The sequence below is a fragment of the Hyla sarda genome, chromosome 1 (assembly GCF_029499605.1).
Source record: "Hyla sarda isolate aHylSar1 chromosome 1, aHylSar1.hap1, whole genome shotgun sequence".
NCBI classification, from domain to species: domain Eukaryota; kingdom Metazoa; phylum Chordata; class Amphibia; order Anura; family Hylidae; genus Hyla; species Hyla sarda.
The window spans coordinates 107,729,567-107,743,313 of NC_079189.1; the positions used below are offsets into that span (position 1 = coordinate 107,729,567).

General features: G+C 42.6%; 1 protein-coding gene across 2 annotated transcripts in view; it reads right to left on the reverse strand.

Moving 5' to 3' along the window:
* The window catches only part of FAM149A (family with sequence similarity 149 member A), a 109,392-nt gene that overhangs the window by 29,392 nt on the left and 66,253 nt on the right, over positions 1-13,747 (reverse strand). For both annotated transcript variants that reach the window (XM_056559437.1, XM_056559446.1), the window contains exons 2-3: positions 10,765-10,869; positions 2,816-2,948 (exon numbers count right to left, since the gene is read on the reverse strand). In XM_056559437.1, coding sequence (XP_056415412.1) covers positions 2,816-2,948; positions 10,765-10,869 — 238 coding nt within the window. The remainder of the gene's footprint in view (positions 1-2,815; positions 2,949-10,764; positions 10,870-13,747) is intronic.

Here is a 13,747-nt window from a genome sequence, read left to right on the forward strand (position 1 = left end):
TGCAATACAGTTCCCGTATCAGGTTTTTGATGAAAAACGGATTCCTCAAAACCTGACTAAACTGTATCAAAACGTGTGTACAAATGTTAACCCATATACAGTTAAAAACCGTATACGGTTTAAAAAATGATGTCCGGTTGCATCAGTTTTTTAAGAAAAAAAACCTATATGTTTTTAACTTTTCACTCCATTATGAATAAAGTTTCACTTGTTTGATTGAAAGTCCAAGAAAAAAAAACTGTGCAAAGTCAAAAACTGTATGGTGAAAACTGGATGGAACCGTATGCACATACAGTTCTGTACGGTTCCCATTGACTCCCATGTGAAAAAAACGTATATGATTTAATACAGTTTTTCACTTGGATCAAAAACCATGGTAGGCTACAGCTTTGGGTACAGGAAAAAAACTGACAAAGCCGTATAGGATGCAAAACGGACACAACCTGATGCATCTTTTGGCATATGGTTTTCAATGGAGATTCAATGCATACGGTTTTCAATACGGTTCCGTACGGTTTTCACATAGAAAACATATACGGGGAACTGTATTGCAAAAACGTGGTGTGAATGCACTTTAACATATACTTTTTTTTATGGACACAATAGCACAGACTACTATGCTATGGAATACAGGGGGGGGGGGGGAATATAATAACAAAAGGAAATGTAAACGCCATACAAGTCGATGTTTACATGATACTGTCAAACAGCTTTATAGGGCCAAGTAAATACTATGATATACTGTGCACAATTTTACCATACAGCACCCAAAAACTTCTACAATTTGAATAATAATAATCTAACTGAAGCCTATTTTGCAGAATGTTAAATGTAAAAAAGAACATGGTCCTGTTCGGCTACAGCATCATTTTGTCCCAGCTGAAGCACAGGCTGGGATGAAGTCCAGGAAGTGAGAGCAAGACAAGCAATCCTCTGTGCTCACTCCTGTCCTGTCTATAAGACTTCTGTCTGAAAACAAAGAAGAGGAGGTCACAGAGCGACCTGCAGTGTTTGGATGAAGAGACCCAGCACAGCAGAGGAAGTGAATGCACGGTGATTGTGGGTGGGCTCAGTACTTGCCTCGGACATGCCCCTTCCTGAGCAGAATGTGTGGGCAGCAGAACAGAGGGATTTCATAGCCAAATACAGAAGCTAAATTATCCAGTAATATACTAATTTAAAATATTATTTTTAATGGTTCCATTAATAGAGTCAAACTGACATGGGACAACGGGTTAAAAACCAAGCACTTCCACTCTGCAATTATGTACTACATCATGATCGCTAACCGGACTTACCACATATATATAATTATACCGTACTGGTAGGGATTTGTGCTGTATTTAAAACAATTTACAAAGCCCCCCTAACATGTTTCATCACAGAAGTGAGGTCTTCCGAGGCTATGGGGAAATTCCCTCTGAAGACGTCACTTCTGTGATGAAACATGTTTTTGACCCTGTTGTTGTCATTTTGACTTTTTTTTTTACCCCTAAAGGACACAGACAATTTTGAACTTAAAGAGGTTCTCTGCCCCTAGACATGCTTTCCCCTATCCAATAGGGGATAACATGTTTAATCGTGGGGGTCCGGCCGCTGGGACAACAACTTAATTTTTTACAAATAAGTATGTTCAAAATTGCCCTATTTTGACCACTTTTAACTTTATCATTTTTCTGTATACAGGGCTGTAAGAGGGCTCATTTTTTATGTGATCTGTAGATTTTTTTAGTACCACTTTTGCGTATGTGTGACTTTTTGATAATTTTTCATTTTATCTTTCTGTGATGTGACCAAAAAGTAGAAATTTGTGACTTTTTTTAATGTATATTTGTGTATATATGACTTTTTAATTTTATAAATTTTTGTGATGTGACAAAAAAGCAGCAATTTTGGTTTACACCATTTCACGGGATCATTATCATTATATTTTGAAAGTTTGGAAATGTGTCCATGTGCTGATACCAAATATGTTTATTAAGTAATTTTTTTTACGCTTTTTGGGGGGCAATAGAGGCAATAAAAAATTTTATTGGGCTTGTTCACTTGTAAACTATTTTCTTAACATGTTTTATGTCCCAATAGGGGTCAATTTATAGCAATCATCAGACTGCTAATACTGATCAGTATTATTGGCAATCTTTTTCTCTCATCTGCTGGAAGGCAGCCAAGAGAAGAAGACCCCAGGAGAGTTGCAGTGGCAGGTAAGGGGACCTCTGGCCACCATCTTGGATGATGAGATCACCCGCGGCATGGTCATTAGACTGCCCGCATTGCCGTAAATGCCGTGACCAGTATTGATCATGGCATCTGAGGGGTTAATGGCGGACATCAGCACCATTACTGATGTCTGCCATTACCAGCAAGTCCCTGGTTGCTGATAGCTGGTATCTGGCATGCATGAAGCCAGCACCGCTCCGTAAATGTATGTCCTGGTGTGTTAGGTACCAGGATACCAAGACCGACATTTACATCCTGTGTCGTTAAGGGGTTAATGTAACCATTAAAAGTTATATTTTAAAATTTGTATGTTGAAGGATAATATTGGATAATTTACTCTTTATTTGACAGAGTTGTCTTTATTATTAACTGTTGGTATATCCATTCCTCATCTTTGGGTCCTTTACAGTTTGATAAATACAGAAGTTAGACACATAAATAAAGCATGTAAATCATCTGCATGACCTAGTGAGTAACATATAGAAGCATTATATGTTTCTGATATGATAGGTAGGCTTCAAATGGTCAAGTTTTAGAAAATAGGACTACTACGTTTAAACATCCTACAAAATGTTGACAATGAGAAGAATCATACATCATCTCTCCAGGAGTAGACTGAGCTCCGTTCAGTGGACAGTCCAGTAGTATAGCTTTGTATTCCTGACCAGGAATGATTTAAGTCTGTTGGAGTGGTTTGTCCACTGGAAGACAAAGATGAGATCGATTCACTGTGAAACAAAAAATAAAGCATTTATTAACATAACATGTTATTTTCATCAAAGTGACATCAATGAATTTAAGAAATAATCAAAGTGAATCAAACAGCTGAACATGCTGCTCTTTTTGTATTTTCTTATGAGTCTAGTCCAGTCTTTCCCAACCAGGGTGCCTTCAGATGTTGCAAAACTACAACTCCCAGCATGTCCGGACATCCAAAGGCTTTATGATGTGCGAAAGTCACACATAGGCAAAAAACAAAAAAAAATACAAAAAAGTCACAAGTCTACTTCAGGTCTGACCTGGACAACAAAACTCCTTTATGTGGGCAAACTTAAAAAGTCGTAAAAAAAAGTCTCACCAAAGTCTCAGCTGCGACTTTTTTTGTTTTGCTTATGTGCTCCAAATTTATCAACTCCCTGTGATAATATGATAAATAGCACTTGCTTATAAAGCTAACAATTATAAATGTCCCCAATATGACTACATTATGATCATTCAAGTCAATGGGCCTGTTGGCAACTCATTGCATTATGTGTCAACATTAGTGTTAAGCGGCATAGGCCATATTCGAATTCGCGAATATTCGCGAATATATGGACGAATATTCGTCATATTCGCGAATATTCGCATATTCGTAATATTCTCGTTTATTTTCGCATATGCGAATATTCTCGTGTGCGAAAATGAGCATATACGAAAATTAGCATATACTAAAATTAGTATAAGTGAAAATTCGCATATGCGAAAAGTAGCATGTGCAAATTTTCGCATATGCGAAAATCCGCACACCAGTCTCACACAGTAGTATTAGAGCCTTCTTACACCACATAAGCTGGAAGCAGAGAGGGATGATCACTGTGATGTGTACTGTGAAAAAAAAAAAAAAAACGAATATTCGTAATTACGAATATATAGCGCTATATTCGCGAATATTCGCGAATTCGCGAATATGAGATATTCGCGAATAAAATTCGAATTGCGAATATTCGCGAGCAACACTAGTCAACATCCCTTTATGACAGATTGTTGATGTATAGCCTAATGTGGGGCAGAAGATGATATGTGAACCAAGCCTAAGTTAGACACTGTGTTGACATTGTTGCAGCTTTTTAAATATTAAAATTGATGTATTTTTTAAGGGAAGTGTACAGAATGTCAGTACTACAACTCTCTGCATGCAATGTCCTCCAGACTGTCATAATCTTTGGGGACTGTGGCTTAAGTTTACGGACTCCTCTGAGTTTGAGTCCGCTATTACACCCTTCTACTGTCATTTTTTCAAAGATGGGGTGTTTTTTCATGAGTAGTCCCCTCTTCTTCATATGTTGATTTCCGTTGGATTGATCCTGTCATCTCATTACCCCCTCCTCCTCCTCTCCCCTTCGGCTACATCAGACTTGCTTCCAATGTCTTTAATATATTTTATTCTGCCCATCTGGTGGCCCAGTTGTTAAGAATTATGGTCATTATTTTTATTTATTATACTGTTTTAGTACTGGTATGCCTTTATTATTTTTTAGAAGATTAGAAACACAAAGATACAGAGGTCGGCAACTGCCGTATATGGACACGACTATCCCCGGTGCGTTCTTTAGCAACAGCAGCAAGTTCCTTTTTGCGGTCCCACTTAAACAAGCAATTTTCCCGTGCTACAAACTCTCTAAAACAAATCAAAATTCATCCAGCAAGATAAGAAAGAACAGAGGGAGCACTCACGGTTAGGGAGTAATGCAGGTGGTGACTTTATTCTGTAGACGGTGCGGTGCACCGCACCGTCTACAGAATAAAGTCACCACCTGCATTTCTCCCTAACCGTGAGAGCTCCCTCTGTTCTTTCTTATCTTGCTTTATTATTTATTGTTTTCTTGAAAACATTTTCATAAAAACTTTATTTGGAAAAAAAAAAAATTGCTAATCTGCAGATGTATGGCAGCCTATATTTTCTATTTTTCATATTAATGAGAGAACACACAGAATCTATTTATGGGATTATAAGAGAGTGATTCCCTTTGTGTATGGTCAAAGCCAGACAGAGGTATGGTCAGGGATGAGCAAAATATCTGAGCTGGTAAAACTCAGTAAAGTAAGGCTGGATTCACATATGTCTGGCATCCGGCATAGGTGAGCTAAGGCTGAGTTCACACCGCGTTTTGTTAACTACGGTTCCCGCATACGGCTGGGAGGAGGGGGGCGGGGCTTAATCACGGCGCCCGCACTCAGCCGTATTCGGGAACCGTATTTAATGCATCTCTATGAGCCGACCGGAGTGAACCGCAGCCTCCGGTCGGCTTAATTTTCAGCCGTAGGCGGTTTCCCGACCGCAGGCAAAAATGTGGTCGACCGCGTTTTTGCCTATGGTCGGGAAACCGCATATGGCCGAAAACGAAGCCGACCGGAGGCTGCGGTTCACTCCGGTCGGCTCATAGACATGCATTAAATACGGTTCCCGAATACGGCTGAGTGCGGGCGCCGCTATTAAGCTACGCCCCCCCTCCTTCCAGCCGTATGCGGGAACCGTAGTTAACAAAATGTGGTGTCAACCCAGCCTAAGCAGAGATCTAGATGCAACTGATGCCCCAACTGATAACAAGTTGTCATCAGTTGTAAGGCATCTGGCGTCCATTGTTTCTGGATGGTGGACAGGGGAATGCAGCAAGCTGCTTTCTCGTGTCCGGTGTACTCCGGCATGTCCAACCATCCAGTATCAAAATTGAGAAGCTAAATGATTGTGAACTGTTCCATTTAAATGAATGGGATCTGTTCTAGCATCAATTTCCCTCCGATGCACACCGGAGGGAAACTGTGCCGGATGCCTGATATATGTGAACCCAGCCTTAGCAGTACAGTTTACTAGCAGAAATTGAAAATTTTTGCAGAACTAAAGAGGACCTGTGGCTTCTCCTGACCGCTCAATAAATAACAATTCTACAACATCTGTTCTTAAAGCTCTATCTTGTTCCAATCCTCTGTTATTCCTACCAGAAATCTATGACTAAATAGCCAACTAGGTGTTACCACTTGGGGATGTGTGTAAAACACTCTAGCACTGTCAGATCTGATTGGACATTCTCAGACAGTGTAGAGATATATCCCCCAACTGGTAACACCCAGTTGGCTTTTTAACCTCTTCAGGACCCATGACGTATGCATACACCATCACACCCTGGGCCTTAAGGACCCATGACGTATGCATACGTCATGTCTTTTCCTGGTCTCCGCCGCTCACCCGGCGGAGATCGGAAGCGGATCCCTGCTGAAATCCTTCAGCAGGGATCCAGGGCAAACGCCGAGGGGGGCCATGTATGCCCCCCATGTCGGCGATCGCCGCAAATCGCAAGGGAAATCGCCCTTGCGATCTGCGGCAATACCGGGCTGATCGGGTCTCTGGGACCCGACCGCCCGGTAATTTCGCATGATCCTGGCTGTCACAGACAGCCAGGACCATGCTAACGTATAGGAGCAAGGTGGCAACCCTGCCACCTCCTCCTATTCCCTGCGATCTGTCGGTTAGTTAACCGACCAATCGCAGGAGGGGGGGCGGTTACTTCCTCCCGTCCTGCCCGGCCCCTTGAAGTCCGGAGAGGACGGGAGGAAGACCGGAGGATGCGGCGGGGGACGGGGGAGTGCTGGGGACCGGCCCCGGTACTTACCTCGTCCCTGAAGACCTGGATCCCGGCGGGGAAGATGGCGGCGGCGGCGGCAACAGGTGAGTAGATCTTCAGCCGCGGTCGGGCCCTTTACAGCAATGCACGTCGCCGTAAAGCTACATGCATTGCTGTATTGGGACCCTGTATACTACAACTCCCAGCATGCCCAGACAGCCCTTGGCGTCTGGGCATGCTGGGAGTTGCAGTTTTGCAACATCTGGAGGTCCACAGTTTGGAGACCACTGTGCCCTTCCAGATGTTGCAAAACTACACATCCTCAGCATGCCCTTACTGTCCAGGCATGCTGGGAGTTGTAGTTCTGTAACATCTGGCCATTCAGATGTTGCAGAACTACAACTCCCAGCATGCCTGGACAGTTTTGGCATACTGGGAGTTGTAGTTTTGCAACATCCGGAAGGGCACAGATTGGGAACCACTGTAGTAGTGGTCTGCAAACTGTAGTCCTCCAGATGTTGCAAACTACAACTCCAAGCATGCTGGGAGTTGTAGTTCGGCAACATCTGGCTCTAAAGATGTTGCCGAACTACTACTCCCAGCATGCCTGAGAATGTTTGGGAGTTGTGGTTTTGCAACAACAGGAGGCACACTGGTTGGGAAACATTGTCTGTTTCCTAACTCAGTGTTTCCCAACCCGTGTGCCTCCAGCTGTTGCAAAACTATAACTACCAGCATGCACTGATAGACTGTGCATGCTGGGAGTTGTAGTTTTGCAACAGCTGGAGGTCCCCCCCTTGTGAATGTACAGGGTACATTCACATGGGCAGGGGGCTTACAGTGAGTATCAGGCTGCAAGTTTGCGATGCAGCAAATTTTGCGCGGCAGCTCAAACTCGCAGCGGGAAAATCGCTGTAACCCCCCCGCCCATGTGACTGTACCCTAAAAACACTACACTAACACAAAATAAAATAAAAAGTAAAAAACACTACATATACACATACCCCTACACAGCCCCCCTCCTTCCCCAATAAAAATGAAAAACGTCTGGTACGCCACTGTTTTCAAAATGGAGCCTCCAGCTGTTGCAAAACAACAACTCCCAGTATTGCCGGACAGCCGTTGACTGTCCAAGCATGCTGGGAGTTTTGCAACAGCTGGAGGCACCCTGTTTGGGAATCACTGGCGTAGAATACCCCTATGTCCACCCCAATGCAAATCCCTAATTCTGGCCTCAAATGCGCATGGCGCTCTCTCACTTCGGAGCCCTGTCGTATTTCAAGGCAACAGTTTAGGGTCACATACGGGGTATCGCCGTACTCGGGAGAAATTGCCTTACAAATTTTGGGGGGCTTTTTCTCCTTTCACCCCTTATGAAAAGGTGAAATTGGGGTCTACACCAGCATGTTAGTGTAAAAAAAAAATTTTTTTTACACTAACATGCTGGTGTTGCCCTATACTTTTCATTTTGACAAGAGGTAAAAGGGAAAAAAGCCCACCAAAATTTGTAATGCAACTTCTCCCGACTACGGAGATACCCCATATGTGGGCGCAAAATGCTCTGGGGGTGCACAACAAGGCCCAGAAGGGAGAGTGCGCCATGTACATTTGAGGCGATTTTCACAGGGGTGGCTGATTGTTACAGCGGTTTTGACAAACGCAAAAAAAAAAAAAACCCACATGTGACCCCATTTTGGAAACTACACCCCTCACGGATTGTAATGAGGGGTGCAGTGAGAATTTACACCCCACTGGTGTCTGACAGATCTTTGGAACAGTGGGCTGCGCAAATTAAAAATTTTGTACAGCCCACTGTTCCAAAGATCTGACAGACACCAGTGGGGGGTAAATGCTCATTGTACCCCTTGTTACGTTCCTCAAGGGGTCTCGTTTCCAAAATGGTATGCCATGTTGGGGTTATTTTGCTGTCCTGGCACCATAGGGGCTTCCTAAATGCGACATGCCCCCGAGCAAAATTTGCTCTCAAAAAGCCAAATATGACTCCTTCTCTTCTGAGCATTGTAGTTCGCCCATAGTGCACTTCATGTCAACTTATGGGGTACCTGCATACTCAGAAGAGATGGGGTTACAAATTTTGGGGGCTATTTTCTGCTATTAACCCTTGCAAAAATGTAAAATTTGGGGGGAAGCACACATTTTATTGAAATTTTTTTAAATTTTTTTACATATGCAAAAGTCGTGAAACACCTGTGGGGTATTAAGGCTCACTTTATTCCTTGTTACGTTCCTCTAGGGGTCTAGTTTCCAAAATGGTATGCCATGTGGGTATTTTTTGCTGTCCTGGCACCATAGGGGCTTCCTATTTAGGACATGCCCCCCAAAAACCATTTCAGAAAAACGTACGCTCCAAAATCCCCTTGTTGCTCCTTCCCTTCTGAGCCCTCTACTGCGCCCGCCGAACACTTTACATAGACATATGAGGTATGTGCTTAGTCGAGAGAAATTGGGCTACAAATAGAAGTATACATTTTCTCCTTTTACCCCTTGTAAAAATTCAAAAATTGGGTCTACAAGAACATGCGAGTGTAAAAAATGGAAATTGTGAATTTTCTCCTTCACTTTGCTGCTATTCCTGTGAAACACCTAAAGGGTTAAAATGCTGACTGAATGTCATTTTGAATATTTTGGGGGGTGCAGTTTTTATAATGGGGTCATTTGTGGGGTATTTCTAAGATGAAGACCCTTCAAATCCACTTCAAACCTGAACTGGTCCCTGAAAAATTGTGATTTTGGAAATTTTGTGAAAAATTGGAAAATTGCTGCGGAACTTTGAAGCCCTCTGATGTCTTCCAAAAGTAAAAACTCGTCAATTTTATGATGCAAACATAAAGTAGACATATTGTATATGTGAATAAAATAAAATAATATTTGGAATATCCATTTTCCTTACAAGCAGAGAGCTTCAAAGTTAGAAAAATGCAAAATTTTAAAATTTTTCATCAAATTTTGGGATTTTTCACCAAGAAAGGATGCAAGTTACCAAAAAATGTTACCACTAAGTTAAAGTAGAATATGTCACGAAAAAACAGTCTCGGAATCAGAATGATAACTAAAAGCATTACAGAGTTATTAATGTTTAAAGTGACAGTGGTCAGATGTGCAAAAAATGGCCGGGTCCTAAGGTGTAAAATGGCTGGGTCCTTAAGGGGTTAAAGGGGTACTCGGGTGGGAAACTTTTTTTTTTTTTTTTCAAATCAACTGGTGCCAGAAAGTTAACCAGATTTGTAAATTACTGCTATTAAAAAATCTCAATCCTTCCAGTACTTATTAGCTGCTGAATACTACAGAGGAAATTATTTTCTTTTTGGAACACAGTGCTCTCTGCTGAATCACGAGCACAGTGCTCTCTGCTGACATCTCTGTCCATTTTAGGAACTGACAAGAGCAGCATATGTTTGCTATGGATATTTTCTCCTACTCTGGACAGTTCTTAAAATGGACAGAGATGTCAGCAGAGAGCATTGTGCTCGTGATGTCAGCAGAGAGCTCTGTGTTCCAAAAAGAAAATAATTTCCTCTGTAGTATTCAGCAGCTAATAAGTACTGGAAGGATTAAGATTTTTTAATAGAAGTAATTTACAAATCTGTTTAACTTTCTGGCACCAATTGTTATTTTTTTCCCCACCGGAGTATCCCTTTAATCATGCATACACAGGAACATCACAACACAGAGCTATATGAGAAAATGATCTAGGATTGTTATTTCATGGGGAATACATGTTTTTCCAAAACAGACACAAGAGGGGAGCTTGTTATCACAAAGATATGGAAGGGTGAACATATAGGAAAACTCTCATGGAACTTTGTCAATGGGGCCAGCAATGCATATTATTATTAGTACACTCCACTGAAATGATCACACTGAAGAATATATTTAAAAAGACATTCCAGTTTTAGTGTGTGTGTATATATATATATATATATATATATATATATATATATATATATATATATAAATAAATAAAATGATATTCAAAGAACATTAACTAGCTACAGACACCAAAAGCAGCAATAGCACAAACAAAATCAATATGCAAATCTGTAGCCAGGTACTAATGCTATATTTGATCTAGACTCTTGTCTTTTTTAATGCTTCCTATTGGATATGTTGATTTTCTTTTGGTAGGATAGTTTCAATATAGATACATATATTCACAAATCACATTATGTCTGAAAAGAAAACTAGAAAAATACTATTGTACCAGTTGTAGTTATGGATGGCTTCCTGTACAGGCCGTGTAAAGTGTACTGGTAGAGGGTCTCCTTCTGAGAGCCGAGGGTCTGTGTTTCCCCGTGACAATCCCTTTCTGAAAAAGAGAGGAAAAGATGAACACGATGTCCTAAAAGTTTTAGAAACTGTAAACTATACATTTCCAGTTATTATATAACAATTTCATTTGTCCTTCACAGTGGCATTCAAGTCAGTAGTGTTTACTGCTGGAGTCTCTCATGCATGAATGCTGTTATTCACTGTCATGATAGAATCAGTGCTATGTGCGTCAATGCCAGCCTGGCACTGTGTGTTTCTTTTAGTAATCAAATGTACCATCTAATACTACTTCAATGTTGTTACTTTTAGTATATCTACTGTTTGGTCTGGGAAACACAGTAGTATAATGCACCTTCACAAGTGAGCTGTAAACATTGGCTCAATTATTAACATTACAAGCAGCTTATTAATATTGGCAAGATGTCCCTGGGGGAATTATTAACCACTTAAAGCCGCTGTGTCCTTCAAAATTTAACAAAATTATTGTCCAAAGTTCCTTTGGCCTCAGTTAATGATATATGTACAGGAACCTGTAGAGTAACATGTCAGATAAAGGACAGATGGCTAACATGTGATTAGTGGTCAGCAGGACAAAGTGCTTTGCTGCATCAGTGTGCATGTGGATATAGCAGACTGCAAGATTACGGGAGCCCTTAGGCCAGTGTTTCCCAACCAGGATGCCTCCAGCTGTTGCAAAACTACAACTCCCAGAATGCCCGGACAGCCGGAGGCTGTCCGGGCATTCTGGGAGTTGTAGTTTTGCAACAGCTGCAGGCACCCTGGTTGGAAAACACTGCCTTAGGCAATAGAGTCAAGGCTTATTTATTTCATCCACCCAATATACTATACACCAATACACTGTGGAAGCTCTTGGGGGGTGTATGGTAGGGATGGTATGATGTTGATATATGAGGGGTTAATATTAACCCTGTCAGTCGTGACGCCAGGGTGAGGGCTGGTATGCTGAATCTATGTTCCGGCCTATCGCCGCCCTTACCAGAAGCGATAGGTGCAATGAAATGACTGAAGGTCCACAAGCAGATTTAACTTGAACTTGAATAACTTAACTGCAGTGCTTGCAATATCCAATGCGTAGTAACAGTCTTATATAACAGTTCTTAGGTTGCTTAGCGACTGGCAGAAGTTGCGGACCTTGCATTAAACTTGTAGTCTCTGAATTTAGGTAGTGATGTGCAGATCCGTCCGGATTTAGGGGAAATATTAGTCCGGTGATACTGCAGAGTGCTTAGGGGATGACACACTCTATAATGTAGATCATTCAGCCGTTGCCGCAAGGCTCAGGCCTAACTCACTGCGATTACTGCGATATAGGTCTTCTCTCATCAAGAGCCAGGAGAAAGAGAGGGAGAAGATGGCCGCCGCTCCCTTATATGGGCAGGGGGCGTGGCGAATCTGATTGGTCCGAACGTCTGCCATTCACCAGTACATGGTGTGATGGGATTACTGACGTAAGAGGGCCTCCAAAGGTCCTCAAGCTAAAACCATAGAGTTCACCTTGTCACATGACCCGCAGGTCCTGCAACGCTAATAGAAACAAGTATTTAACAATTTAAATACAGAAATAATACTATATACATTATTCTATGGACAAATTAGAAATCTATATACTATAATAGAGGCGACTAGGGGCGGACTGACTAACAGACATTACTAGGTCCTAGGGACTCTGGCTACGGGGACCCATAGATAAATAAGTACCGTATGAAATGCGGTACTGGGAAACCACAACACCAAGTGGCATGTAATGGTTTTTGCTGCTTTTCTTGTGTGTGTGTGTTTTTTTAAACTGATATAAATATATTTTACTGTTAGTTCCACCAAAGAACGACATATCCAAAAAAGTAACTTTATGCAGAAGTTTGTAATTTAATCCATTTATTAATGAAATGACTAGAAGAATATTTTTGTTGTTATCCTTCCAGTTGTGAGTTATAGTCGTTGCATTGCTCTAGTGCGTTTAACTTCTCATATGCCCAATCCAACCCATAAACTCAACATGCGTAGGGGTGAGCTTGTGTTGGTGTGTATGTTTGCTCTGCTCAGACTTAGGTAAAATCTCTGCACCTTGGCTGCTTTTTTTTACATATTATTTGCACTTGTACTTTTATTATGGCCTAGTGTAGTGTTGATACTTACTGTTACGCCTAGCGCTCCGGGTCCCCGCTCCTCCCCGGAGCGCTTACGGCGTCTCTCTCCCCGCAGCGCCCCGGTCAGTCCCGCTGACCGGGAGCGCTGCACTGTCATGGCCGTCGGGGATGCGATTCGCACAGCGGGACGCGCCCGCTCGCGAATCGCATCCCAGGTCACTTACCCGTCCCGGTCCCCTGCTGTCATGTGCTGGCGCGCGCGGCTCCGCTCTCTAGGGCGCGCGCGCGCCAGCTCTCTGAGACTTAAAGGGCCAGTGCACCAATGATTGGTGCCTGGCCCAATTAGCTTAATTGGCTCCCATCTGCTCCCAGACTATATCTGTTCACTTCCCCTGCACTCCCTTGCCGGATCTTGTTGCCTTGTGCCAGTGAAAGCGTTTAGTGTGTCCAAAGCCTGTGTTACCTGAACTTCTGCTATCCATCCTGACTACGAACCTTGCTGCCTGCCCCCGACCTTCTGCTACGTCTGACCTTGCCTCTGCCTAGTCCTTCTGTCCCACGCCTTCTCAGCAGTCAGCGAGGTTGAGCCGTTGCTAGTGGATACGACCTGGTTGCTACTGCCGCAGCAAGACCATCCCGCTTTGCGGCGGGCTCTGGTGAAAACCAGTAGCCTCTTAGAACCGGTCCACTAGCACGGTCCACGCCAATCCCTCGCTGACACAGCGGATCCACAACCCGTAAGCCGAATCGTGACACTTACCCGACCATATATTTTGTGTATACTATATGCTGGTGCTTGTGCACCTA